Source organism: Ovis canadensis, chromosome 8 (genome assembly GCF_042477335.2).
Source record: "Ovis canadensis isolate MfBH-ARS-UI-01 breed Bighorn chromosome 8, ARS-UI_OviCan_v2, whole genome shotgun sequence".
Classification (NCBI taxonomy): domain Eukaryota; kingdom Metazoa; phylum Chordata; class Mammalia; order Artiodactyla; family Bovidae; genus Ovis; species Ovis canadensis.
Genome location: NC_091252.1, coordinates 78,804,056 through 78,831,826, shown reverse-complemented (window position 1 = coordinate 78,831,826; position 27,771 = coordinate 78,804,056). Strand labels below are relative to the sequence as shown.

Here is a 27,771-nt window from a genome sequence, read left to right as displayed (position 1 = left end):
AACGTTCTATTAAGAATTTTGAGATCTTTAAGATCTTGAGGGATACTGTGTGTAGGCTTCTTTTCTGTATGATGTATTTGGTTTGTCATTCGCTAGACTGTGTGAGGCTCCAGGCATTCTTTTTTTTTTTTTTTTTTTGCCAGGTCTTTGTCTATATAAATACTTTGATTAACAATATACTACAAAATCCATGAGTCTATGTGATGCATAGGTAGAAAAGAGATGTTCATGTATTTGTTTATTGTCTTATCGGTGGTTTCTTTTCTATTATCCAGCTCTTTGGATTTAAGTCCAGGAACCATTTCTTCCAGTTCTTTATTATCAAATGCATCATTTCTGGTTTATGTCTTACCTCACTACCAGAAATGAAATAGCAATGCCAGTATTACTCATAAAGGTGGAACCTGTTTGCACTGTTTGCAGAATTACCTCTGCAATTCTCTACTACCTTTTATTTAACACTGATCACACCATTAACTCACAATGTCACATGACCCATCCACCACCCATGAGTACCGACTTCCAATGAGACACAATAACAATTATTACTATACTTTGTGGATGATGACCACAAACAACAAGTCTTACCCCAAGTATGCAGGGAAATGTGAATGATCTTTCTTTTTTTCTGATGGTGCTCAATGTCCGGTTTGGAATTTCAGAGCCTAATCGCTTCTCGGCCTTTTGGCTAAGATCAAGTGTGGAATTTCAGAGCCTAGATGTATAAGTCTTTAGACTGTAATCAGTGCATTTTTAGAGTGTAATCTTTCCCAGTGCTGACCACACTGCTGTTTTCCAGACGCTGCCACTAGCCGGGAAGAGATGTAGGGGCCTATGGGCAAAGCAAGAAAGGCCATCCCTTTTTGTATAAGGAATGTTCCCTGGTTATCTGGCAGGACTAAATCCCAGGGGCAGCAGGGCCACACTAGTCAGGGATGAGAGGGAGAAATCAATCAGAAAGGCAATGGGTGTGCTGAGCAATGATTTTCAAGCCTCCAGAGGAGACAGGAGACAGGTACAACCACTTCCAGAGGACTGCCTGACATGTCATATGAAGCCCGCAGAAGAGGGTGGGTGACCAACCCTGAGGCCAGAGAGGGGAATGCGAGGGGTAAAGCATTCTTGCCACCACAGGGAAAAGACACCTGCTTCCTTCAGGGGCTAGACACGTGAACGACACAGTTGTCAGAATGTAGGTGGGTGAAAGTCGAGGCACTGGTCCAAATATGTGACTCAAACCCAAGGGCTGGCAGTGAACTCTTAGTAGCCCAGAGACCTAAACTTGCTATGTGTTTGACACGCTTGCATGCTAAGTCATTTTTGTTGTGTCCAACTCTTTCCAACCCTACGGACTGTAGCCCACCCGGCTCCTCTGTCCATGGGATTCTCCAGGCAAGAATATTGGAGTGGATAGCCATTCCCTTCTCCAGGGGATCTTCCCGACCCAGGGATCCAACCAGAGTCTCCTGGTTCTTTATCACTAGCTCCGCCTGGGAAGCCCAACGTGTTTAACATACGTCACTCAAAATCAGCATATCAAGGACGGCCCTGGCGGTCTGGTGGGTAAGACTCCATGCAGGGGGCATGGGTTCAATCCCTGACTGGGGAAACAAGATGTCACAAGCACAGCCAGAAAAAAATTATCATATCAGCTTCATTCTGGAGGCCCAATATTTCATGACCCCTCAAAAGCAATATTGTATTAGACAAGGGGAGCAATCTGCTTGCCAGTCCACCTTCCTGGAACTGGAACCTTGCCACGGGCCCTTGGAACCCTGCCACAGGCTCTTGGGTTGACCCTGTAGGTCTGAATCCCATATGCAAATATGGCATATAATTGAGCCCAGGTGAATAGCACAGAGTCAGGTAAGAAAAAGCATGGGACCAGGACTTATGAGGGTCCAGGCTCAAGGCATTCTGCCCAGGTGTCATTGCTAACCTCAACTGATCCCAGACACCAGGGGACTTAGAAAATTTTAAGGAGTGCCCTCCCCTCCCAAAGCGTGGGGCTTCCTAAGGCTTCAGAGTCCAGAGCTAAGACCTGCTTGCTGGCATCTAAGGGCAGTACTGGATGTCAGGGTGATGCTGGCCTACCAGAACGAGCTGGGAAGTGTTCCTCCTTCTTCTGTGGTCTATAAGTGTTTATATAGGATTGCTATTCTTCTTGAAATGTTTTCTCCCAGTTTTATCGATATGTAATTGATATACAACATTGTATTAGTTCAAGGTGTATAATGATGTACGTATATACTTCAGAATAATTAGCGCAATAAGTTAATATCCATCACCTCACAAAGTTACAATTTATTTTCTTGTGATAAGAATTTTTAAGATTTGCTCTCTTTCAAGCACACAATAGAGCATTGTTAACTACAGTTACAGTATGGTACATTACATCGCCCAGTCTGATTTATCTGATAATTGGAAGTTGGCAACTTTTGACCGTTTGCGCTCATTTCCTCCATCTTCCACTCCCCACTTCTGGCAACCCCCATTCTGCGAGATACTTCTTGAAAGTGGGGGTTGTATTATTTCTTAAATGTTTCGTAGAATTTTCCAGTAAAGAAGTAAAGCCTCCTGGGCCTAGAATTATCTTGGTGAGAATTGAATCAGGAATTAAATTTATTCCATTTTTATAGGGTATTCAGGTTTTCCATTTCTTCTGGAGTCCACCTGGTAATTTTTGCTTATCAAGAAATTTGTCTGTTTTACCTCAATTTAAATTATTGGCATGAATTTGCTCATAATATTCTCTAATCACCTTTTTAATGTCTGTATGTTTCTAGTGTAGTGCAAACTCCTGCTTTTCACTCCTAATACTGGTAAATATTTGTCTTATTTTATTGATCAGTTTAGCCAGAAGGTTATCAATTTTACTGATATTTTCAAAGAATCATTTTTTAGTTTCTTTGAATTTCTCTATGCTTGTTCATTTCCTGTTTTGTTCATTTTTGTTCTTAATAGTTCCTTCTGTCTTAGACTTTAGGTTTGTTTTGATTTCTTCTTTTACCTCAAGGCAGAATATTACAGCATTGATTTTAGAACTACTTTTTCTAAAATAATTATTTGTAGATATGCATTTTTTTCAAAGCACTATTTTAGCTGTAGCACACCTGGGAAGCTTCTATATCCTTACTGATACCTTATTTAATTGTTTTATCAATTACTGAGGGTATTGACATATCCAACTATAATTATGAATTTGCTAATTTCTTTTTCAAAACTATGAGGCTTTGCCTTACATTTAAAACAATTGTTAGTTGCACACACATGTAGGATTGTTCTTTTTGTTGAATTAGCTCTTTTATCATTACAACATGTTCTGCTTTGTTCTTGTTAGTGTTCTTTGCTATGAAGTTTATTTTGTCAGCTATTAATTAAGCTACTTCAGCTTTCTTATGACTAGTGGTGCATGGTGTATCTTTTTAATCCTTTTATTGTTAGCCTGTAACTTTATTTTAAAAATTAATTTCTGTAGGCAGAATATAGTTTGGTCTTACCATGTCTCTCAGCCAGAAGATTCCTATCTCTTATAGAAATATTTAGATTCATGAAATTATTAAAAGGTTGGGTTTAAACCTATAATCTTATGATTTATTTTCTATTTGTCCCATCTGTTTTATGCTTCTCCTATTTTCTTATTTTCCATTAGGTTATTTTTATTAACTTTATTGAGAAATGATTTATGTATGATAAACTACATTCTCTGAAAATGTGAATTTGATGAGTTTTAATACTTGCATATACGTAACGATTCATCCCTACAATCAAGATACCGAACAGTTTGATAACTGGGCTTTTCAGTACTCCATTTTATCCCCAGCGGCTTCCCTGGTGGCTCAGATGGCAAAGAATCTGCCTGCAATGCAGGAGACCCAGATTCAAATACTGGGGGAAGATCCCCTGGAGAAGGGAATGGCAACCCACTCTAGTACTCTTGCCTGGAGAATTCAGTGGACAGGGGAGCCTGGCTGGCTTTAGTCCATGGGGTCACAAAGAGTCGGACACAACTGAACGACTAACATTTATCCCCACAATTGGGTTTATTAGCCATATCTCCTTTTTTTAGTAGTTGCCTTCAAATTACATCTTTAATTTATAAGAGTTTGTCTTCAAAAACACTCTACTGATTTCTGAATAATGGAAGAATCTTACAAAGTTTCCTTGTCCCATCCCTTGTGCTACAAGTTTTCATACATTTTACTGATATATGTGCTTTAAGCACCACAACATATAGATTAAACACTATCTTTTAAAGATATAATAATATGAGAAAAATGATATTTAACCACATTTAACCACAAATTTGTGGCATTTAATGTTTTTCATTTTTCATGTTTTTCATGCAGTGTGGACACTCAAATTCTCATCTGGTATAACTTGCCTTCTGCCTGTACTGCCAGAATTGTGTTGATGACAGATTTTTTCAACTTTTGTCTCAAACACTTTTTAAATTTTGCCTTAATTTTGGAAATATGTCTGTCTGGATATGTTAACTCTAGGCTGACAATTATTTTCTCTCAGCACTTTCATGATGTCCTTCCATTTCTTTGGACTTGCATAGTTTGTGAGAAGAAATCTGTGATTCTTAGATGTAATCTTTCTATGTAACCTGACTTTTTTCTATGGATGATTTGAAGATTTTCTGTTTATGATGTGCTTTTCAGTAACATGATTATTATTTCTCTTGATGTGATTTTCTTTGGTCCTTTTTTTTAATCCAGCAAGAGATTTATTGAGCTCAGATTTGTGACATTACAGTTTTCAACAACACTGGAAAAATTTTTATTATTTGTTCAAGTATTATTTTCTGCTTCCTCCCCATCTCTTCTTTTCTTCTTTTTTAAAAAATAAGACTGCAATTATATATTGTTCCACAAGTCGCTGAGACTGTGTTCACTACCCTCCACCACCATCCTCCTATTCTCTGTGCTTTGGGATGCATAATTTCTATTGCAATGCCTTCACATTCACAGACCTTCTCCTCATACGTTCTCCAGTCTTCTGTTAATCCCATTCAGTATATTTTTCATACATAAAAGTTTTGCTTGTATTTTTTTTTTTTGCATCTTCCCTTTGTCTCCCAATTATGGCAAATTTCTGGGTGACTTCTTGACATATAGAGTATGTTTACAATTATGATACATTTTGTCCTGAGTGCTGGATTTTTGTTTGTTTTGCTCTTGGTTAAAGATCATTGTGCTTTTTCTCTGAGGCAGTTAAGTTTCTGAGTTAAATAATTTTGATAATGCTTTTAAAGAGTGGGACTTGAATAAAATTTAATCAAGGTCTGTGACTCAACCTGGCCCTTCAAGTCCCTCTGTTCAATGAGGTCTGTTTACTCTGGTTAGTGGGAATATGAACTAGTCCTGGCCTTACATGAGCTCTTGGATTTATTCAGCTTACGTGTGTGTATGCTCAGTCGCTCCAGTCAAGTCCAACTCTTTGTGACTGTGGACTGTACCTGCCAGGATCCTCTGTCTGTGGGATTCTCTGGGCAAGAATACTGAAGTGGGTTACCATGGCCTCCTTCAGGGAATCTTCCTGACCCAGGGATTGAACTCATGTCTCTTGCATCTCCTGCATTGGCAGGTGGGTTCTTTACCAACAGCACCACCTGGGAAGCCCTAATCAGCTTACAGGTCCTCATTAATTGTTCTTTTTCTCAAACTGTAGAACTTCATTGTATTCATGTGAAGATTCATACTCAAAGACTAGAGGAAACTCTATGCAGACTCCTTGAGCCCCTTCTTTTCGGAGCCTCTTATGTCCAATACTCTCCGCAAATTTGAGCCACCTCGGTCTCCTTGGACCCTGGGCTCCATAGCTTAGCGAGACTGCTGGACTTTGGTTGAGAGCCCCACTCCCAGCGCTATAATCTGGGAATTGCCTCCAGGCAGAAAGCCAAGGCCATCATAGGGCACATATAGTTAATTTCCCTTTCTTTAGGGATCATAGCCTTCAGCAGCTCTGTTGACCAACGTCCAAAAATCAGTACTTTTATTATATTTTAACAATCTTTTCTAGTTTACAGTTGTGGGGGAGATAATTCCAGATGCTATCACTTCCTCATGGCAGGAAGTGGAAATTCCCCCGACACAGATACTTTCTTTCAACTTTGCCTTAATTTCCCACTTTAAGTGCAGAATATATGCTCCAGTTTGCCAGTTTCTCTCACAAGTGCAAACTCTGTTTTTGGACTTTCTCCCCTTATCCCTACCATGCTCAATTCTCAGAAACTTTTATCTCAGACTTTCAACTAGATTCTCAAAATCAATATAAGAACCTCCTAAATTATAACTTAACTACTGCCAAGATTAGAGTCTCAAGCTGAGCGAGTTTAAATGGAAAACTCACTTACAGCCACAATGTTATAGGGGATCTGTCTGTGGAAAACCATTTTGTAATATAAAAATTCCAAATGACGGTGACCATAATACAAAATTTATAAAGAGAGTGGTTAAGTGGTGATGAAGGACATTTGTGCTTCCCTGGAAGTGCCAACCAGAATCCATGGTTCAGGATAAAACCTGCCAAGTGTCTCACCTTTTGAGAACTGCCTTCTTGATGCCAGTCCCATATTGCAAGCTTTGCTGACAGAAGGCCTCCAACAGAATCAAGCTTCTTAGACTCCACTTCTTTGGTCTTTATACAATAAAGGACACAGGGTAGTCAGGGGTATCAGTCATCTGAAGGAAGGTTCCTGAAGTATTAACAATGTCTTTTCCTTCTTTCCCTTACTGGAAAAGCTGGGAGACAGGAAGCAGGGAAATTTCTATTCGTTCCTCCCTCTTCTGATGCAATCTGTGTTTCCCAAGTTCCCTCCACCCTCAGCACGAGCTGCGGGGATGGAGGTAGGGTGGTGTGTCAGAGCATTTGGTGCTGCTGGAGCAGGGCAACCTGGGCTCCCCGCCTTGGCTTGGCCAGTATTGAAGGATGCCTGCCATGGGAGGCAGCTGGGCGGGACAGAAGCAGAACTTCTGGGTGGGCTGCTTGTCACCTTGGGAATAGGGGAGCAGAGGACAAAGAACTGTGCGAGGGTGGGCCCTTGCAGAGCTCCCTAAAGGGCTAACAGTTTCATCCGCACTCAAAGCCGGAGCCAACACTTAAGCCCCTTGGTGTTAGACTAAGAGGCAGAGCAGAGACTTGCCAGCTCTGATGTCATGTGCTATGTAAGCAGAGCTCCTTTCACTCTCCTCCAGCCACAGGGAAAGGCAGGGCGAGGAGAAGTTTTGACTTTGGATTTCAAAAAGCACAAGATTAAATAGTAAACCTCAATAGGACGAAGAAATAAGGTGTCTGGCTCAGGCAGGATAGAGGGTTGAGGGCCCAAGACATTTAGTGCTGCTTGAAAATGAATGAATTTCCTTCTTGCAAATGTCTATGTTGAGACGATTCTATCAAACTTATGAATATGCTTGTGCATGTATATAAAACCAGAGAGAGTATTTTAGAAGCTTTTATCGTACATGCTTGCAAAATTCCCTTGAAAGAATATTATTGCATGGATTGATTTGACTGCAGCTTTTAAAAATGTGTATTTTCTTTTCTTTTCTTTTTTTCTATTGGCCATGCCATGCAGCACGTGGGATCTTAATGCCCCAACAAGGGATAGAACCTGCGCCTCTTGCACTGGAAGCACAAAGTCTTAGCCCCTTGACCACCAGGGAAGTGCCTCAAAATGTACATTTTCAGTGAAGCTTGGACATAAGATGGCTACCTCTCTTCCTGGCGAAACTCCCTGTTGCAAACATAGACATGTGTTATTACTCCAAAATCCTTTGAATTGTACTGGAAATTAGGGTCATCTGTCTCAAAAATTTTCATTGTTTAGTTGATGAGGAGGCAAAGTGTCCAAATGTCTTTGGATGTTCCCATGGGGATGTCTTCAGTGTTCCTCAGCACTTCCATTTCAATAAGTCAGAGTCTGCGTGACTCTGATGGGCTTGTCAGCACTGGGAAAGTGGTTTGGCTTAGTGAAAGACAACAGTGTTGGTCATTCAATGGTTAAAAAGTCACAAATATGAGTTCTAGCTATTACCATGTGGCTATGAGTCTGTGTGTGTGTTGAGCATTGCAAGCCTAGCCTACAAAAACATATGAAAGTGCTTAATGATAACATATGATTCTTATTGCTGTTATAAAAAATTATCACAACTTAGTGGGTTAAATTTACTACCTAACAGTTCTGGAGGTCAGAAGTCTAAAAGTAAAGATGCTAATAAGGATGGTAGGGAGGGTCTGGGGAAGAGTTTGTTTCCTTGCCTTTTCAAATCTCTGCCGCTGCTGCTGCTAAGTCACTTCAGTCGTGTCCGACTCTGTGCGACCCCATAGATGGCAGCCCACCAGGCTCCGCTGTCCCTGGGATTCTCCAGGCAAGAACACTGGAGTGGCTTGCCATTTCCTTCTCCAATGCATGAAAGTGAAAAGTGAAAGTGAAGTCGCTCAATCATATCTGACTCTAGAGGCTACCTGTAATCTCTGGCGTGTGGCCCCTTCCTTGCGTTACTCCAGCTTCTGACACCATCTGTGGTCAGATGTCTTGCAGTCACTGTGAACCTCCTGCTCCCTCTTACAAGGACTTTTGTAATTACACTAGATACACTGGATAATGGGCTTCCCAGGTGGTGCTAGAAAGAACCCACCTGCCAGTGCAGGAATGCAGAAGACCTGGGTTTGATTCCTGGGTTGGGAAAATCCCTGGAGGAGGGCATGGCAATCCACTCCAGCATTCTTGCCTGGAGAGTTCCATGGACAGAGGAACCTGGAGGGCTACAGTCTATAGGGTTGCAAAGGGTTGGACGCAACTGAGGTGACTTAGCACGTGCACACACACTGGATAATCCAGGGTATCCCCCGCATCTCAAAATCCTTACCTTAATTTTATGTCAAAGTCCTTTTCACCGTGAAAGGTAAGATATTGAAAGACTCCGGTGATTAGAGGATGTGAACATCTTTGGAGAATGTTACTACCATGTCATATTAACTAAAAAAGCAAAAAAATCATGTGATCTCATGCTCCTATAAAATGTTAAATTCAAATTTAATTTATGATCATGACTTCCTATCTGTTGCCCTCATTTCCCTGCCTTCCAACCTTATTGAGACTGCCAATTTCTGGGCCACTTTGCTGTGTCCCAAAGTGGGTCCTCGCTCTTTCTCTCCTCCTCAGTTCCTTGTAGACTCCATGGGTCCTCCTTCCAACCATCCTTGCCAATGTTCTTGGCTCTTACCTGCTTGTTTTTTTTGTGACACTTCCTCTTCTAAACCAAACTTTCAAGTTCTTTATGATGCCTGGCCTGTTGAGGTCTCTTGGAGGAAATTCCCAAATGGTCCTTGTTATCATTAAGGTAAAGTCATGATCTTCAGGGCCCTCAGCGTGGGCTCAAAAGTTTACTATGTTTTCATAGTCTAGGCCACTCTTTTAGGGTATGTTACAGACTCCAACCCCATTCTCTGGTCTCTCCCTCTCTTCAGACAATTCTTTGAGGAAAAAACTGCAGCCATTAAAGCCACTAAAAAGAAGTCCGTAAATTTTGCCCTTGTCCTACAAACTCACTTCCGAGGCCTTTTGTCTCTTATTTTCTCCTAAGGCAATTCTTAATATTCACAAACCAGGAATATCCACAATTGATCTGTATCCTCCTTGCAGGCTGTGTTCTATAGGCCTAAGTTCTGCTTTCAAAATGGCATTCTGGGGAACTGCCTAGTGGTCCAGTGGTTAGGGCTCCATACTTTCACTGCACAAAGCACAGGTTCAATCCCTAGTCATAAGGTCCCCCCTGCTTCAGGGTGTAGCAACAAAACAAAACAAAACAAACAACAACAACAACAAAATGGGGGTGCGGGCATTCTATAATTGCTAGCTCTACTTCTTTACCATCCACTAATGTCAATGATTCTTCAAATCTCTGGAATCTAGATTCTGTCCCTACAATTTCACTAAATTAGCACCTGAGTTACATACACAGAAAAATCCAAAGTCAATCCAAAGTCAATCCAAACCCATTCCAGCCTAATTCACCTCCATGCTTCTTATTTAAGGAAATGGTGCTCTTATTACCCTGATCTCATCTTGGTATTCTCTCAATTACCCCACAGTATATCAGCTATGAGACCTGAAGATACAATTTTTTAATGTATATGTTGTATTCAATTTCCTCATATATATGTAATAATCGATTTCCTAAATACACAAATACATTATTATACATATAATATACATATTATATATAATATACACATACTTTCCCCATCTCTATTATAGGATGAAATAATCATATATATTTTCTTATATTTTTATACTTTTTACATTTCATTACTTTATCTGAAATTGTATGTGTTTACATTTTGTGTGATCTAGCTTTCTCTTTCTTTTTTTACCAAATAGTTATTCATTTGTTGCAGTACCTTTCAACCATTTATTGTGCCCTTCCTGCTTTGAAATGCTATCTTTATTATTTACTAAATATGATATATATATATATATATACACATATATATATATACTAGGACTTGTTTCGGGGTTTGCTTTCTGTTTTATTTTTCTCTCTATTCTTGAGCCATACCATGCTATTTTAATTATTGCATTTTTATATGTTTTAATAGCACACATATTCTTTAAGTGTCCTTTTCAAGGTTTTTCAGTTTTCACTTCTGCTAAATGAAAAAAAAAAACTACTTTGTCAAATTTAGAATGGAGTTACATTGAACTTATTAATTATTCAGACAAAAAAATAATCTTTTTTAAGAATGCAGTCTTCTTTTCCAGAATTTAGTCTATCCTTCCATTTTTATTTGTGTTTTTAAAAAGCCCCTCAGGAGAAAAATATACATCATTTTGTCATGCAAAATTATTACTTTACTATAGTAATTATTAGATTTATGTTGCTAGTATTTTACCTATGATAAGCAAAGTTTTGTGCTCTTTTGGTTTATTTTGAGGGGTATATTAAGTCTGAAAAGTAATTTGAGAAGCTTTTCATGTGGTGAATCTTTGGTACAATTTCTTGTTAAATGTTTACCTATTGATTTGCATTAATTAATTATTATTTCTTGTTTCAGAAGTGGAGCTAAAAGCACATCATTCCTCCCTACTCCCTCAAGAACGTGGATGGCAGATTCGTCTTTATAAGGCGCACAGGGAAGAGAGTGGAGCATGAACATCCTTTTGAGCACTGGTGGGGTTAAGTCCATGGATCCAAGCCAAAGGGAGAAATCACAGGTAATAATTTTTTTCTTCCACTTGGTGATTAGCATAGCAAATAGTCGAGTCATCCTGATGGATTCTGCTCCAGGGCAAGCCTGGTGTTTCTGTGGAGGGTCAGTGGGTGCACTGGCAGCACCTGGGCTGGGTGGGAGTGTTTTAGCGAATCCCCTGGCCTGGTACAGACAGCCCTGGGCATCCTGCCAGGAGTGTGGCCAGAGTTCAGGGCCTGGGGCTCCCAAAGCAAAACTGATCCACCATGGGAAAACCAAACTTAACCGCAAATCTGATCACAGAATCATATTTCAAACCTCAAAGCGGTGTGTGAATTCAGCATGCTGCAGAGAAATGAGTTGTATCAGCTTTAGGTCTAAAGCCCCACAGGTGTCAGTTTCTTTAGGTGTTGCTTTGGTGGCAATAATAGGAAAGTGTTATTTGTTAGAGAAGAGGTGTAGTAACAGGGTCCCAGAGGAATTGCCCCAGAAAGTCCTGAGAAATATTCCATTCTTTGAGGTTTCTTCATTCTAAGAGTCAACTGGAGAAATAATTTCCTCCGGTGGTTTTCCTCCTTTCCTGCCTCTTTTTAAACAACATTTAATTTTCCTTTCTGTTAATAATATCAATTCTTTAGTTATATAAACTGTTTTTTAACAACATAAAACTTTTTCACTCTAGGTCAAAATATAACTTTTTTGATGCTGGATGTAGCTCACACAAACATCTCAGAAAAATAATAGTAACACTGTCATGGACATCTTTATCTGGTTTCTGACCTTAAAAGGGAATTTGAGATGACTATTGCTTCTCATCGGAGAAGGCAATGGCAACCCACTCCAGTACTCTTACCTAGAAAATCCCATGGATGGAGGAGCCTGGTGGGCTGCAGACCATGGGGCTGCACAGAGTTGGACACGACTGAAGCGACTTAGCAGCAGCATTGCTTCTCATAATATGAAATATTTTTATATTACTAATGGTATTATCAGAAATGCTAAAGTTTTTCAACTGCCTCAGAGCAACTATGGAGAGAATCATATGAGTCTTTTCTTTGTGTACTATTGAGACAATTTTTTAACAAAAATCATAGTATTAACCCATCCTTGAATTTTTAGAATAAACCTAAGTCTTAAAAAATGATTCCTGTAAGTGTTGGGTTTATGTTGCTTATATTTTTATTAAAGAAAGGAAAAAAATTTCCCTTTTGCTATGTTAGCTTTGAGGGTTTTATTAATTTTGAAAAATAATTTGGGAAGTGTTTCATCATTTTGTAATCTTGGAACAATTTCATAAACATGAGAATTGTTACTTGAAAGTTTTCAAGAACTTGCTCATAAAATACTCTGGACCCAATTCCTTTTTTAGAGATAGTTAACTGAACATTAAAAAGATATCCTTCATGAATCTCAATCCATCACAGCTTTCTAATTCTTATTGAATCCATTTTCCTTGAAAATTGCACATTTCATGGGTCCTAAGAATTTGTTGCCATAGAACTTTAAAACATATTTTTATAATTAAAAATTTGTTCACATCCGTGCTTGTTTTGCCAAATATTTTGTGTTTCTTTATTTTCAGTTAACATATCAGTAGTTTGCATATTTTAACCCTATTTGTATAGATGAGATACTGCATTTATTAATCAATATATTTATCAATTCCACTTTGTTTCTTGCTGCCTTACTTAATTTTTGCTTTTATTCATTCCTCGCTTATATTCCTCTAAGATTTAATGTGTTTTCTGCTACCTATTTGGTGTGAATACTATTTAAAAATCATTATGGTCAAAGATTTCTTAAGTCAGCCTTCTTTTTCATGAGTTAGCTTTTTTCTTTTTTGGGTTTATCGGAAAGATCCACATTTTTAAAACAAACGAACAAAAATTATAGGAACCTGAGCTTTCCCGATGGCTCAGTGGATAAAGAATCCAAATCCCCTGCAATGCAGGAGACACAGGAGATGCAGGTTTGTTCCTGGGTTGGGAAGATGCCCTGAAGAAGAAAATGGCAAGCCACTCCAGTATTCTTGCCTGGAAAACCCCATGGACAGAGGAGCCTGGTGGGTTAGAGTCCAAAGGGTCACAAAGGGTCAGACACAACTAATGACTAAGCATAGCAGAGGCTCAGTAAACCCGTTTTTCATAAAGTATTAATAATAGAAACGAAATAAGAAAAGAAACACCAGTGTTGCTAGGGTTTTGAGATGCACCATGTAGACATCGGGCTAGGGGTTACTTGTTGTTTATTAAAGTTATAGCTTGCATCTAGGAAATGTTCACAAGATTAAATCATGAGATCCAAATACACTCAGGGTTTTGACTAAATCAATGCAATTATTATTAATATTGCCTGTTTAAGGCAATCATAACATTATTGCAATAGGGAACATCCGTCCCGATTCTCCAGGCTTACGCTTACGTTACTCAGTACAGGAAAAAAATAAATACACAAATGTTTTGCTTCACATCAGCCCCTTTGATTTTCACATATTTTTCAACAAGAAACACTATAGGATTCTTTTCTTCATTGATTAAATGGAATTACAATTGCAAAAATTAAAATCCAATGACCAATTTCAGTTGTAAAATCTAGAAGAGTCAAAAAAAAAAAGATGCTATTATCAATAATGATTTTGGAAAGAATTCTTTAAAACACAATTGAGGAGAAGATATTTTGGAAATATCCATATTCTATTCTTACACATATTTCTCCATAAAAGGTGTTCCCTCCCTCTGGGGCAGGCAGGCAGAGGCTGGTTCCACCATTTTCTTTGAAGCTTCTTCTCCTCCATCTGCGATGCCCAGGGGGTAATGAGTCTTCAATTGTAGCTCCATTTTGCTCTTCTGTTTAGACTTAGATCTCATTCCAATTTACGTTTCTCTTTCTCTTCTTCCATACCTAGAAATATAGGCAAAGCATGTTATATGGACATCAGATTCAGCAGGAGCAGGTTTAAAAGAACTCTCACCTCACCACACTTCTCCCCATCCACCCTTCATGTCCATCCCTTTTCTCCTAACTAACAAGGAAAGTCGTTCACAACTTTCTCCAGAAATTTCCTCAGTGACCTCCCTCTCCTTCTTTCCCCCTCAAATCAGGACATAACACCTCTGTGACACACCCAGCTCTTATGGCCTCTGGGAATGAGGAACACAAGTTAGTTCTTGACTCGTTGAGTTTGCAGAGAAATCCCAATCGGACTGCCTCGTAACCAGCTTCTAGTAACAGGAGGTGTGGCGTTGATGAGTTTCAAAGAGACCTCATTTATTTTTATTTTACTCATGACTCTTCCCAAGGCAAGGACTCTGGATTTTCAAAAGTCAAATCATTTTTTTGGTTTGTTTTGTTTTATTTTTATAAGCTCTCATAGAGAGCTTATTAGCCACAAGAACTATTTATTTCCAGACCCACGTGTACTTAAACTCGAGTTCTTCCTTTATCCAACCCAAGCCTGGTAGAACTATGTTTTTCTTCCTGAGACTCATACGTACCGGACTGGTGAGACCTCGCCAGTTGTCTGTAATGAATAGTTAGTGATATTTCATTTTCCTGGAGATGAACATGTTTAGGTCATTCTCATAAATTAAAGTTAAATCTGGCAAATGCTCCCCACTTTTTTTCTTTTGCTTCTACTTAAACACTTTTCTCCTAACATCAAATTCTTGGAGCCTTTTTGGTGGAACAAAAGGACCCCATCTACTGCAGGTTTTGTTGGTATTCTTTTTTTAAAAAAATTAATTTATTTGGCTGCACTGGGTCTTCGTGGTGGCACATAGGATATTTTAGTTATGGCCTGTGGAATCCAGTTCCCTGACCAGGGATAGAACCCGGGCCCCCTGCACTGGGAGCATGGAGTCTTACCCACTGAACCACCAGGCAAGTTCCTGGTATTCTTTTAAAAGTTGCAAGTTCTCTGAGGGCAGAGCCCACTGTTTTGTTCCTGATTATGTCCCGAGCACCTAACACCGTGTCTGTCTCATGGTAGGAGCTCAAGTAATCTTTATGAGATAAATTAGTAAACAGTGACTACAGAGAAGGGCCAACTAGTGGAAAAGCAGTAGAAGGAAGCCTGGAGGGTGATCTCTGTGGGGCCTGCGATAGGAGAGACACCCCCGCCCCTTCTGCCAGCCCCCAGCTGCGAGCACCACCCGCTCCTGTGGTCAGGGTGGTGGCGGCGGGATGCGGGTAACAGGCTCAGAACAGGTGTCCCGAGACAGTCTCTAAGGTTTGGTTTTCATGACTAAGGAACTGGCAGAGATCTGTCACACTTTTTCCAAAGTACTTCTCAGAAATCATATTAAGGAAAACTTCAAGCTGAAGAGTAAGGACGTGTGAAGGGAGGAGGAGTAGGGCTGAGGGGAGAAGGCAGGAGGTGGCTTGGTTGTTGTTGGGTAACCACGGCAAAGGCAGGAAAACACAACACAGATTCTGTTCAAAGCGCGCACATGATCTGGGTCCCGACTCTGTCCCATGCTCCTTCTCCTGCGGAGAAGCTAATAACCACTTGCTTTTCTTTTCAAAGTCTCTTTCCTCCTAAGTGTTCTCCTGCAGATGGGTTGAGTTGGCAGCAACAGTGGAATCTTCAAAAGCGGGGGTGGAGAACAGGGGCTGTTCATTGACCCAGACGGGGAAAATGGCTCCCCACCTACTTTAGTTTGGCAGCTTTGAGGTGGAGGGAAAAAATTAGACAGCTGTAAATAATATTTGGAAGAAGCAGAGGTATAATTTCCACACAACCAGCAGAAAGAAACCTGTCACGAAGCTGAGGCAGGATGTTCTGTCAGAAGTGGAGCGGAAGAGCTGATTGACCTTGACAGAGTCAGTCACATGTGGTTCCCCCAGGCTGGGAGACGGGCCCTGAGGGCAGCGGGACCGACCCTAGAGGTCTGTGTGGGCCTGTGGGGGACATGAGTAGGACGGAAAACCGGTGGGGAGCGGGGCGGACAAGGTGGAGGTTTCTGTCCCATGGGCCTTGCTCTGACCTCCTCTCCTTTCTCCTCTTGGCCTGCTTTCTCCTCCTTCACCCCAAACTATCACTTTTGGACATTTTCATTTCTGGTCATAAAAATTAGACTTTACTAAGACTGGTCACTCCAGTCAGATGCATTGAAATTAAAAGAAAGTTTAGCTTAAGCATAGAATATTTCAGCTGTTTCAGGCTGTACTGTATCCCCCCTCAGATTCCTATGTAGAAGTCCTAAAGCCCAGGACCTCAGAATGTGAGAGAAGGCCAAGCTTGTGTCTGGACAACCATCTGGTAAAGAGATGAGGCGTGTGAGTCGTGGATCCAATTTACCACTTCAGCAGAAGCCAGGAACGACCTGTGGGGTCCCTCCTGTCTGATGATTTGGACCCTCATGAAATTACATGGGAGAATTTTGTGTCGGCAGAAACACAGTGAGCCTGGACAGAGACAAGATGAAATGAAGGATGAATGACACCGAAGGTGGTTCAGGGGTTCACTCCTCCTTAGCCCAAGAGGGCTGCCTGAGAGGGTAGGGCCACACTCCCCCTTCTGATGATTCCTGAGGATACAGCCTTCAGCCAAAGATTATTCTCAGGCCTTAAACTCGAATGGAATGTCCTGCTACTTTCAAACCTGGTTGAGAACTGCGACCCCCTTTTTCCTTACCATCTCCTTTTTGGAAAGGGGATACATATTCTGTGCCTGTTCCACCACTGTGTTTTGAAAGCAGATACATTTCTGTCTGGTTTCACAGATTCACAGCTGGGTAGCAATTTTGCTTCAGGATGAACCATAACCCAGGTCTTACCTACACCTGATGTAGATGATAATTAAGATGAGATTTTGGACTTTAAAGAGTTGATGCTGGAAATACTTTGGAGGCTATTAGGAATGTATTTTGCATGAATGAAGGACATAAATTTTGGGGGGCAGAAAGTAGAATGTTATGGGCTGAATTATGTCTCCACAGACTTGAACTCTCGTACCTCAGAATGTGATTCTACTTGTGGATAAAATTTTTTCTAACATAAAATGAAGTTGTTAGGGTGGCCCTAATCAAATATGGCCAATGTCTCTATAAAAAGGGGAAATTTGGAGACAGCCCTAGAGGAAAATGCCATGTGAACATGAAGACAGCCATCTCCAAGTCAAGGAGAGGGACCTGGGACAGATCCCTCCCTCAGAGGCCTCAGAAGCAACCAACCCTGCCAATACCTTGATTCTGGACTTCTGGCCTCCAGAACTGTGGGATATTACATTTCTACTGTTTAAGCTGACCAGTCAGTGGTCCTTTGTTGCAGCTGCCCTAGCAAACCAATATAACATCCACAAAGCCACTTTGAGTTATTAATATTTTCTTTTGAAAAGAGCAAAATGTTTCATTGTTAATTTAGCCTGTTTTAAGGGATTTTTGTTCATAGTTCATATCAGTTTTGATCTATTGTGTTATTCTGTAAGCTAGATCCATGATTCTGAGTGAAGTTTCTGAGCTCTCCTGTATCTGGGTTTCCAGTGGTGACATTCTGATGGTTCTCTAGACATAGTACTTGGATTGAATGGTGTTGACTCTGCTACCATCTATTGTGGTGGGTCACTTATTTCTGGGCTCAGCTGCCTCTTAGTTAAAAATAAGATTGGTTTAGATGATTTCTAATCTAATTTTAATTCTAAGACTCTAATAATGCAATTTTTATTTTGAAGTTGAAGCCAACATAACCAAGTGGAAGAAGCTGAGCCATTAAAAATCCCTAATGACAGATCCAAGGAAGGGTGTTCAAATTTGGCATTCTTGCTCCTTGGGGCATTTTGTCTCGGGTGGAGTAAATACAATCAGGATTGTACCACTGTACTTGATTGTACTCAATTCCTTCTAACACACACACAGACACACACACGCATGACTGCTTTTAATCAGCAATTTCAAATTCAACTACCTACAGAACCAGGCAGCTACTGTGAAGGAGCAAAATGACCAGGTGAGAACTAGGGACAACTTACAGAGCCTTTGGAAAGGGGGCAACTAATACCCAATTCTAATCCATTGCTGCCAGCAGAGAACAGTGGGCTTGGAGTTGCCAGGTCTTAAAATACTTGATTAGCTGAGAAATCTGGACTTTATGTGAAATCTCCCAACTTTTAAATACTGCTTCAAAAACAAAAATTCTGTTTAGGCTTAACAAAACTTTTTGGCAGGTAAAATTTGGAGCAGGCCATCAGTTTGCAATTGCTTGCATAAACAAAAAAGATGCCCACTTGACACAAAACATCTGCCTTTGGGGGAATTAACTGGATGGTTCCATGTAGATAAAATTAATCTCTACATCTGAAATGAGTTACAAAATGTTAGTTGACCTTAACTTGTATCGCTTAAGAGAAGGGCACAAATTAAACTGGACAGATCATTAAAAAACAAAAAAACCCCCCAAAACCTTAGCTTCACTATTCATTTTCCATGTCTAACTCAAAGCTGCTAAAGTGCAATATTCTATTCCCCTAGACTGGCTTTTTTCCCTCCTGGTTTTCAGACCATCCTCTTTTAGAAGTAGTAGAACAATAAGCAAATGAAGATGGGAACTGAGCTAACAAAGGAGAAGCTGGAGTCACAGGTACTTTCTGAATAACATAGATTGGACACATTAGCTTAAATTTAAATATGGCCTTTCTCTCAAGAAGCTGAGAAAAGCTTATGTTTTGTTCTCAAAATATTTTTGTAAGTTAACTAAATACTTTTATAAGTTATCTAATAGAGAAAGATTACAATTCCATTGAGCAGAGAAGAAAATTATTAAAAGATTAATTTCTGGTCCACCAAGCTGTAGCCTGAACTGAATACAAATATTTGGCACTTTTCCTAATAGAACAGTGCCTAAAATCAAGCCAGCTGCCGAGAAAGGAAACCCTCAAATTCCTCTGGGCCATTTAACACTGGCCAACACCTTGACGCATGCAATCTTAGAAGATCCACACACAAAAGAAGTCCAATTCAATAACATGCAATGACTGGGTTTTATTTGTCTAATTAGATCAACCTCCTGGCATAGTGCTTGGCACAAAGCAGGATGCCCAATGTTTGTGGAACAGGGATCATTTACAGGTGACATCTACAATGTTGTGACTGTATTGGAGGAGCTGCCCAGAGCTCTCTAAGATCTTCAAACCATCTTCCCTTTGGATGTATTTTCATGCAGGACTCAAACCACTACATACTATGCTGTCACTTTTTCCACCTTCGCATTTTTATGTTATCTGACATAGACTTAGGACCAGTTTTGCACAGATGGGGTAAGGTTACATGTCTTGCCAAGATGGAGGCTCTGCCATAAACAGAAACAAAAGAGAAATCAAATCATAGGTTAAGAAGGTTTTTGCAGCCATGAAGTATTACCCTTTACTGCCCATTCTTCTTTGCCACCTTCAAGTCTTGAATATGACAGTCACTGGTGAATCATTCTTGCCGGAGGCATTCCTGTGCTGCCCAGAGTTTTAGCAGAACGGTGGCAAGACCTCTCGGCAGCTACTGCACCCACGCAGACGATGACGCAAAAAGTAGAGATCTGGGTGATTTCTAATGAGACTGTTTGGTTACATTTAATAATTTATCTGTTTCATCAGGGTGGGGGAGGAGTCCTTTTAGCTAAGGCAGTACTTTGTTAATCAGAATGAATTTCCTAATTTTTTTTTTTTCGGCAAACACTACATTTCTCCCTATAAAATTTTATAGACGTGCTTCTTTTCTTTTAGATCTGGATGTTTTACTACTGAACATGACACAGTGAGTAATAAACCTTTCAGGTAACTGCCAGCAGCTCTTAAATTAATATTGAAGTTATAAAAATGAAACTCTTCATAAGGGATCCTGTGCTACAGTGGAATTTTCCATCTGTTTCTGCAACAGTTCTTTTGTTTTATGCCCCCCTGAACAATACTTACTTCTCTGTGTATCCCAGATATAGCTGTTCAGAACTTCTCCCAGCAGGTACAAGAAGTTCATTAAGATGGTTGTAGACCCGAAGAAGAGGATTCTGGCTCCTGGGCCAATGTGTTCCAGGAAAGGGTACACCCACATCCCGGTTACATGATGCACCCAACACACCCTGCAGTGGAATGGGAAAGGAGACAGAGATAGAAGTTACTCTGACATCAGATTTCAGAGCTGCCACTGTGACAAATACAGACCCCCAACTCCAAACCGTGGTCAGCAATGTCAGTTGCACCTGACGTTCAGCAGCTACCAGAAACTTTGCTGTTGTTGTTTGTTTTCTTTTAATTTTTATTCTAAAATACTGGGTTGGCCAAAAAGTTCACTCCAATTTTTCTATAAGATGTAATGGAAAAAACTGAACGAACATTTTGGCCAACCCAAGAATTTTAGACTCACAGGAAGAGTTGTAAATATGGTACCACGAGTTGCAGTATGCCCTTCCCTCAGCTTCCCTGCATCTTAGCATCTTATCTAACCATAGGCTTCCCTGGTGGCTCATAGTAAAGAATCCACCTGCCAATGCAGGAGACTCTGGGTCGGTAAGATCCCCTGGAGAAGGAAATGGCAACCCACTCCAGTATTCTTGTCTGGGAAATCCCATGGACAGAGGAGCCTGGTGAGCTACAGTCCATGGGGTTGCAGAAGAGTCAGACATGACTTAGTGACTAAACAACAGGTAACTACGGTACAGTTGCTAAAATGAAGTAATTAAACTGTAGACGTCACTTGACACTCTCCAGTTTTCCCACCAATGTCCTTTATTGATCCAGGATCCCACGTTGTTTTTAGTGGTCGTGTTTCCTTAGTTTCCTCCAGTCTTGCACGTTCCCATTCTCTCCTTGCCTCTCTTGACACTTGAAGGGTCTAGTCAAGTATCTGAAACTGTTACTTTTATAAACACAGTTATAGAATCGTCCTACTCTCTTCTTTATGTAATGAAACAATACAGCATTAGGCAACCACACTATCATAACACCTAGGTAAGAATGTTCCAGGAACCTTGCCATGCTGCCATCCAACTAGGTACCAGTAGGTATCCCATGTGCTGACAGAACCCTCCAGTAGCCTCACTGACATCTGGCTTCCCACAGACCACTTTTCGTTTATCTTTTTTTTTCATCCTGCTTTATATAATCCTTGCTTGTAATTATTCTGTTTGTGTGCTGGAGATATTTTAGGCTCACTGGGAATATATCATTAATCTCCATTGTTTTTAAAAGTTTAGTAAGAATATCTGCTTCGTTGGTTTAGTCCTGATACAACTGCTGAGAGCTATTTTCTAAAACAGTCTTGGGTTCATTACTTTATCAACTGTTGTTAATTCCGAAGACTAAATAGGATACAAATTACTTTATTGAATGGGTAATAAAAATTACTTTAAACATTTATGTGTTTGGGGATCATTTTCCATATCATCAATGGCTTCACTCCTCTTTGAGCAGTTGATCTATGTGTATATTGCCTATCTATAAACCTCATCTGAGACAACAAACCTGCCTTTATCTTAGAGCTTGCAGTCTGAATGAGGGTAATATTACTCCCACCTCAAGGAAGTAAAAATTGGTTCTAGGAAGGTAGCAAAGAAATATTACTCCTTCAATGCATAAAGTAGAGATACATATATATATATATATATATATATATATATATATATATATATATATATTCAGAAAACGAAGATCATGGCGTCTGGTCCCATCACTTCATGGGAAATAGATGGGGAAACAGTGGAAACAGTGGCTGACTTTATTTTTGGGGGCTCCAAAATCACTGCAGATGGTGATTGCAGCCATGAAATTAAAAGATGCTTACTCCTTGGAAGAAAAGTTATGACCAACCTAGACAGCATATTGAAAAGCAGAGACATTACTTTGCCAACAAAGGTCTGTCTAGTCAAGGCTATGGTTTTTCCAGTGGTCATGTATGGATGTGAGAGTTGGACTGTGAAGAAAGCTGAGTGCCAAAGAATTGATGCTTTTAAACTATGGTGTTGGAGAAGACTCTTGAGAGTCCCTTGGACTGCAAGGAGATCCAACCAGTCCATTCTGAAGGAGATCAGCCCTGGGATTTCTTTGGAAGGACTGATGCTAAAGCTGAAACTCCAGTACTTTGGCCATCTCATGCGCAGAGTTGACTCATTGGAAAAGACTCTGATGCTGGGAGGGATTGGGGGCAGGAGGAGAAGGGGACGACAGAGGATGAGATGGCTGGATGGCATCACTGACTCGATGGATGTGAGTCTGAGTGAACTCCAGGAGTTGGTGATGGACAGGGAGGCCTGGCGTGCTGTGATTCATGGGGTCGCGAAGAGTCGGACGTGACTGAGCGACTGAACTGAACTGAACTGACACACATTGAACGTCAATAGATATAGTCTATCTGTGGTATTAAAGTTTCATAGGCTCAGAAATTCCACTCTGAGGTATATATCTAAAAGAACTGAAGCAGGACACAAACAGATATTTGTATATCAACGTTCACAGCAGCATTATTCAAAATAGTCAAGAGGTGGAAACATCCCAAGTGTCCATCAGCAGATTAATGGGTGAATAAAATGTTGTATATACACACACAATGGAATATTACTCAGCTACAAAGGGGGATAAAATTTTGATGAATGCTACAACACGGATAAACCATGAAAACATAATGCTAACTGAAATAAGCCAGACACAGAAGGGCACATATTGTATGATTTCATTTATACGAGATACTAGAATAAGCAAATTTGTAGAGATGGAATGTATGATAGAGGTTACCAGGGACTAGGCAGGATGTGGAATAGGGAGTATTATATATGGTACCCCCATGGACTGCTGCCCGCCAATCTCCTCTGTCCATGGAATTCTCTAGGCAAGCATACTGGAGTGGGTTGCTATTCCCTTCTGCAGGGGATCTTCACAAACCAGGGATCAAAACCATGTCTCCTGCATTGCAGGCAGATTCTTTACTGTCTGAGCCACCAGGGAAGCCCGTCGTCCTCATCTACTGATGTAAAAATCAAGAGTTTTTGGAGTAAAATGAGGCTGTGTCAGAAGTGATGATGGAAATGCAAAGTTCTCCAGTTAGGGAAGTGGAGAGCTATTCTGAGAATGGTGCTCTGATATGGAAGCCACTTTATTTTATCTAACCATTCCATGAGGTAGACTCATCCCCTTTTTACAAACAAAGGAATAGAAACTGGATTAAACAACTTGTCTTTAAAAGTGGCAAAGCCAGGAAAGGAATGTACATCTGATTTCTTTTCTCCTGCATAGACTTGCTTCCCTGTATGAGATATTCAAAACTGTCTCCAAAGGAAGAGAAGGTTTTCTTTTTTTTAAACTTGTTTTGACTTAGTAGGTATCATACTATCTCAGATATAAAAGTCCTGTTATGCGGGGCTTCACCTGAATTGGTGTGAATGATGCAGACACTTGTCTTAACAGGTTGTGGGCTTTCACCATTTGTTTCCTTGATATAATCAGGGCTCATTTTTTTTCTGCACAAAAACGACTCATGACCTTGCTCATCTGTTGGTGGAGAGTTCTCAGTTCTTGGTTGACTTTCCATTTCTATCTCACTTTAAGGCCTTCCTGTCTTAGCGACCAAACAGCTTCTGCTTAAGGTAATGATGCCAATTTGAATTTTAGTCTAAACAAACGGATGACCATAGTTTGTGTGTGTGTGCACGTGTGTGAGTGACTGTGTGCCTGTGCATACATATATATGCATACGCTGTAATATTACAAGACTGGGATTGACTATTAAATGTCCCTCCAATTTCATTCACTTGAATGTATAATTAAGATGAATGCCTCCTATTTGAGCTGTGTTGAACACCAGGAATACAGAAGCAAAATGAGGCAAAGGTGATTCTTGTCCTCATGCAGTACAGTCTGTTGAGGAATAGAGATACTCAAGGAAAAATGACAAGTGTAGTCAGAATTAGGGTAAGTGGAGGAGTGTGACGGGTGCCCAGGGATCATTCTCTACTTTTTTTTGGACCTTACAGTTACTTTTTTTCTCTTATGTACTCACCTTTCTTTCAAACCAATTTTTTCATAGCTGATGAATATGTGCAAACGCTTTCCATTCAAACAATCAAAAAGTTTTCATCGGCTTCATAAATACTGCTCTGTATCTTTCCATCTTGTCAAAGACAATTTTCTCCACTGCGGTTACATTCACTGACTCCCAGCTCTGTGCTTTGCACTCTTCTTTCATCAAGTCTGGCTTCTTTTCTTGATACTCCACCAAAATATACTGGCTCTTTGACCTCAATTTCTCCTCTATGCTCTCTATGTTTCTGACTGCTCTTCTTGGTTTCCTTTCTAAGTTCACCCTTTACTCCAGCCATTCAATGTTGAATTTCCTTAAGGATTGGTTTTTAAACCTTCCTCTCATATTATGTCCTCTTGGCTGATGAGTTTTTTCATGTTCATTGCTGCATGTCTACTACCTATACAGATGCTCCACAAATCTATGCAGCCTGGAACAGGTTTCTCCTCTGTTCTGGAACAGTTTATCAAACAGTCCTCAAAACATCTCATTTTACATATCTTAAAATTACCTCAAAGTCGATTTAGCTACAGCCAAAGTCATGCTTTCTTTCCCAGCAAACCTGGTCCTTCTCTGACATTCCCGTCTGTGAATGGCACTATCACCATTCAGTTTTGTAACTCAAGCCTGGGGGTCATCTTTGCTGTGTCCATCTCTTTCATCACATATAGTCAGTCCATTACCTTGTCTTGACAGGTAATCTCACACATCTCTCTATTATATCTCCATGAGCAACATCTGAATTTGTGTTGTGCTCATCTCTGTCTGGAGTGGTGTAATAGTTTTAATTTGTCTCCACATGTACTTTTGTCTCCTTCCAATTTATCCTCACAATTGCCATAGTGAGTGTTTCACACCAGAAATCTGAACACAATGCATTCCTGCTTCAAACACATCAATGGCCTTCCAGTGTGTATGTTTTTTAAGACTTCAGTTTTTAACGAAGTCTAGAGTGCCCTTCATTGAGTTGGCTTCTACCTGTCTTATACCCCACCTCCTACCCTGCTTCTCTTACACTGGCTTTCATTTGGTTCCTTGGTTTTACCACATTCCCTCATGCCAAGTGGATTTACATGTGCTTCTATTTCTGTCTACTGTGTTAGTTATCTGCCCCTTAGACTCATTGTTATATTTCTCCTCTATATCTTATCTCAACTATTCTAACTAACTAGCCATCATGCAGGAAAGTTTTCCTTGCTCTACTAGAATAGGTCAGATTTTATTCATTCTTATAGAACCATGAATCTCTTTTAAGCTCTTCTTTTATTAGTACTTAGATCTGCATATCTTTATTTGCATAACATTTCTTCCCCTCTAGCACATCTGAGTTCTGTGAAGTGAGGGACTGTTTCTATTGCTTCATATCATTGCCTCCTCAGCACTTACCATAATGCCTGACACATGGTTGGAGAAGGAATAACTGAAAAATGTAGCACTGAAGCTGTGATGGGAAGGATGAGTTAGCTGAACAAAGATGGGAGACAAGAACTTTCTAGACAAATGGAACAGTATGTTCAAAGTCATGAAGACAAGAGAGAATTCACAGATGTTCAAGAAGAAACCATTCTTATTGAAATCAAAAAAGGGGGCATGAAGGGCAGGCAGTTGCCAAACTGTGGGTGGTATTTTAAGCCAAGGTTAAGAATTGTAGACTCTGTCCTGGTGTGGACAACAGGAAGTCTTTGAAGGGTATTAAATAAATGTGAAACAGATCAGATTAACCTGGAAACCAATTGTATCAGAAATGGTGGTCGCCAGAATTGGAGTGGTAGCATTGGGAATGAAAATTAGTAGATTTAAGAGCTATTTAGACCAGTGTCCATCAAAAATGGTAGGTCATAAGCAACTGCATGCTGTATATGGTCAGGAGAGCAAGTACTTTAGGATGTTTGCAAGCTTGTCAGTTGGTGGCCTAAATTCAACCATGGTGGGAGTATTTATACTGAAAATTGTCAAATGCTATGCATCAGGGTCCCCTTTGCTCACCTCCAGAAGAGCTGGTTGTTAAACACTTGCCAGTAACCCACTAGTAACAACAGAAGAAAACATAACAGAAAATATTAGAAAGCTGGGCATATAATGACGATGGAAATTGCTTTGTGAAACTTCTGTTCCACTTGTGCGTGTATGTGTGTGTGTGTCTACGCTGAGTGTGTGCTTCTGCATGCTGGTTGGGTCATGATGCAGAAGATGTTTCATTTATTTACAGTAAGATTAGTTTGAAAGGCACTGATATAGGGAATAGAATTAAGAGAACTTGATGATGGATTGGATTTAGGCAATGAGGGAACTGAAATGAGTTAAGAATTAATCATAAATTCCTGGCTTGATTAACTGGGTGGAGAGTACTGCCATTCCCGGAGATAGGGAATGCTGTCAGGGAGCTGGTTTGAGAGGATAGTGAGTTCAGTTTGGATATGCTGAGTCTGAGGCATCTGTAAGATATCCAAGTGGAGATATCCTGAAGGCAGTTACAGGGGTTTGGACTGCAGAGAAAGGACTGATGTGGCAATACAGATATTGGGTTCATTGGCAAAAAGATGGTGGTTGAGGCCATCAGAACAGATTAAGGCAGAGTACACAGTATGATGGAAATAAGTCCATAAAAGGGTTCTGAAAAGGATCAGGATTTAAGGGGTAGTTTGAGGAGGATGTGGCTAAAAAGGATACCAAAAACAAGTAAGCTAGAGACATGGAAGAAACACAGAAGCATAATGTCTTGAAGTCAATGGACAAGTGGTTCTAGAGTAGTTATTGTTCAGTTGCTAAGTCGTGTCCAATTCTTTGTGACCCCATGGACTGCAGCATGCCAGGCTTCCCTGTCCTTGACTATCTCCTGGAGCTTGCTCAAACTCATGTCCATTGAGTAGGTGATGCCATCCAACTATCTTAGTCTCTGTCACCTCCTCCTCCTGCCCTCAATCTTTCTCAGCAACAGGATCTTTCTAATGGGTTTCCTCTTTGCATCAGGTGGCCAAAGTATTGGAACTTCAGCATCAGTTTTTCCAATGAATATTCAGGGTTGATTTCCTTTAGGATTGACCAGGTCTATCTCCTTGCTGTCCAAGGGACTCTCAAGAGTCTTTTCCAACCCACGGTCCGAAAGCATCAATGCTTCAGCACTCAGCCTTCTTTGGAGAAGGAAATGGCAACCGACTCCAGTATTCTTGCCTGAAAAACCCTGAGAGGGTCAAGAAGCAGAGATACCCACCTGAGCAGTTTAGCTCCTAGCCTGTACGCCAGCACTCCCTGAGTGCTCTGAAGACTAAGATACAATGGATGGGAACAGCTGGTAATATGCTCAGAACCGAAAAAAATAACCCCACTTTGAAATCTCTGCATAAATCTTTTTTCTTTTTTTTCCCCCATTGACTATAAAAGCAACTCAAGTTCAGTGTAGAAAATATGTGAGACACAGACATTTTACAAGAAGTAAGATAAATCAGTTTTGGTGAAGCTTTATCCCCTGGAGATGGAAGTGCAACCCATTCCAGGATTCTTGCCTGGGAAATCCCATGGACAGAGAAGCCTGGCGGGCTACAGTCCATGGGGTCACAAAGAGCTGGACATGACTTAGAGA

At 40.4% G+C, this 27,771-nt stretch overlaps 1 protein-coding gene across 6 annotated transcripts in view; it reads right to left on the bottom strand.

Moving 5' to 3' along the window:
- Nucleotides 1-13,427: 13,427 nt before the first annotated feature.
- The window catches only part of AIG1 (androgen induced 1), a 258,948-nt gene continuing 244,604 nt past the window's right edge, over nt 13,428-27,771 (bottom strand). For 4 of the 6 annotated variants that reach the window (XM_069598573.1, XM_069598577.1, XM_070292495.1 and 1 more), the window contains 2 exons: nt 20,099-20,262; nt 13,428-14,100 (listed from right to left, as the gene is read on the bottom strand). In XM_069598573.1, coding sequence (XP_069454674.1) covers nt 14,063-14,100; nt 20,099-20,262 — 202 coding nt within the window. In that variant the 3' untranslated portion in view covers nt 13,428-14,062. Of the gene's footprint in view, nt 14,101-19,155; nt 19,483-20,098; nt 20,263-27,771 lie in introns of those variants that run through there. The other 2 variants (XM_069598575.1, XM_069598576.1) reach the window with 1 other exon arrangement.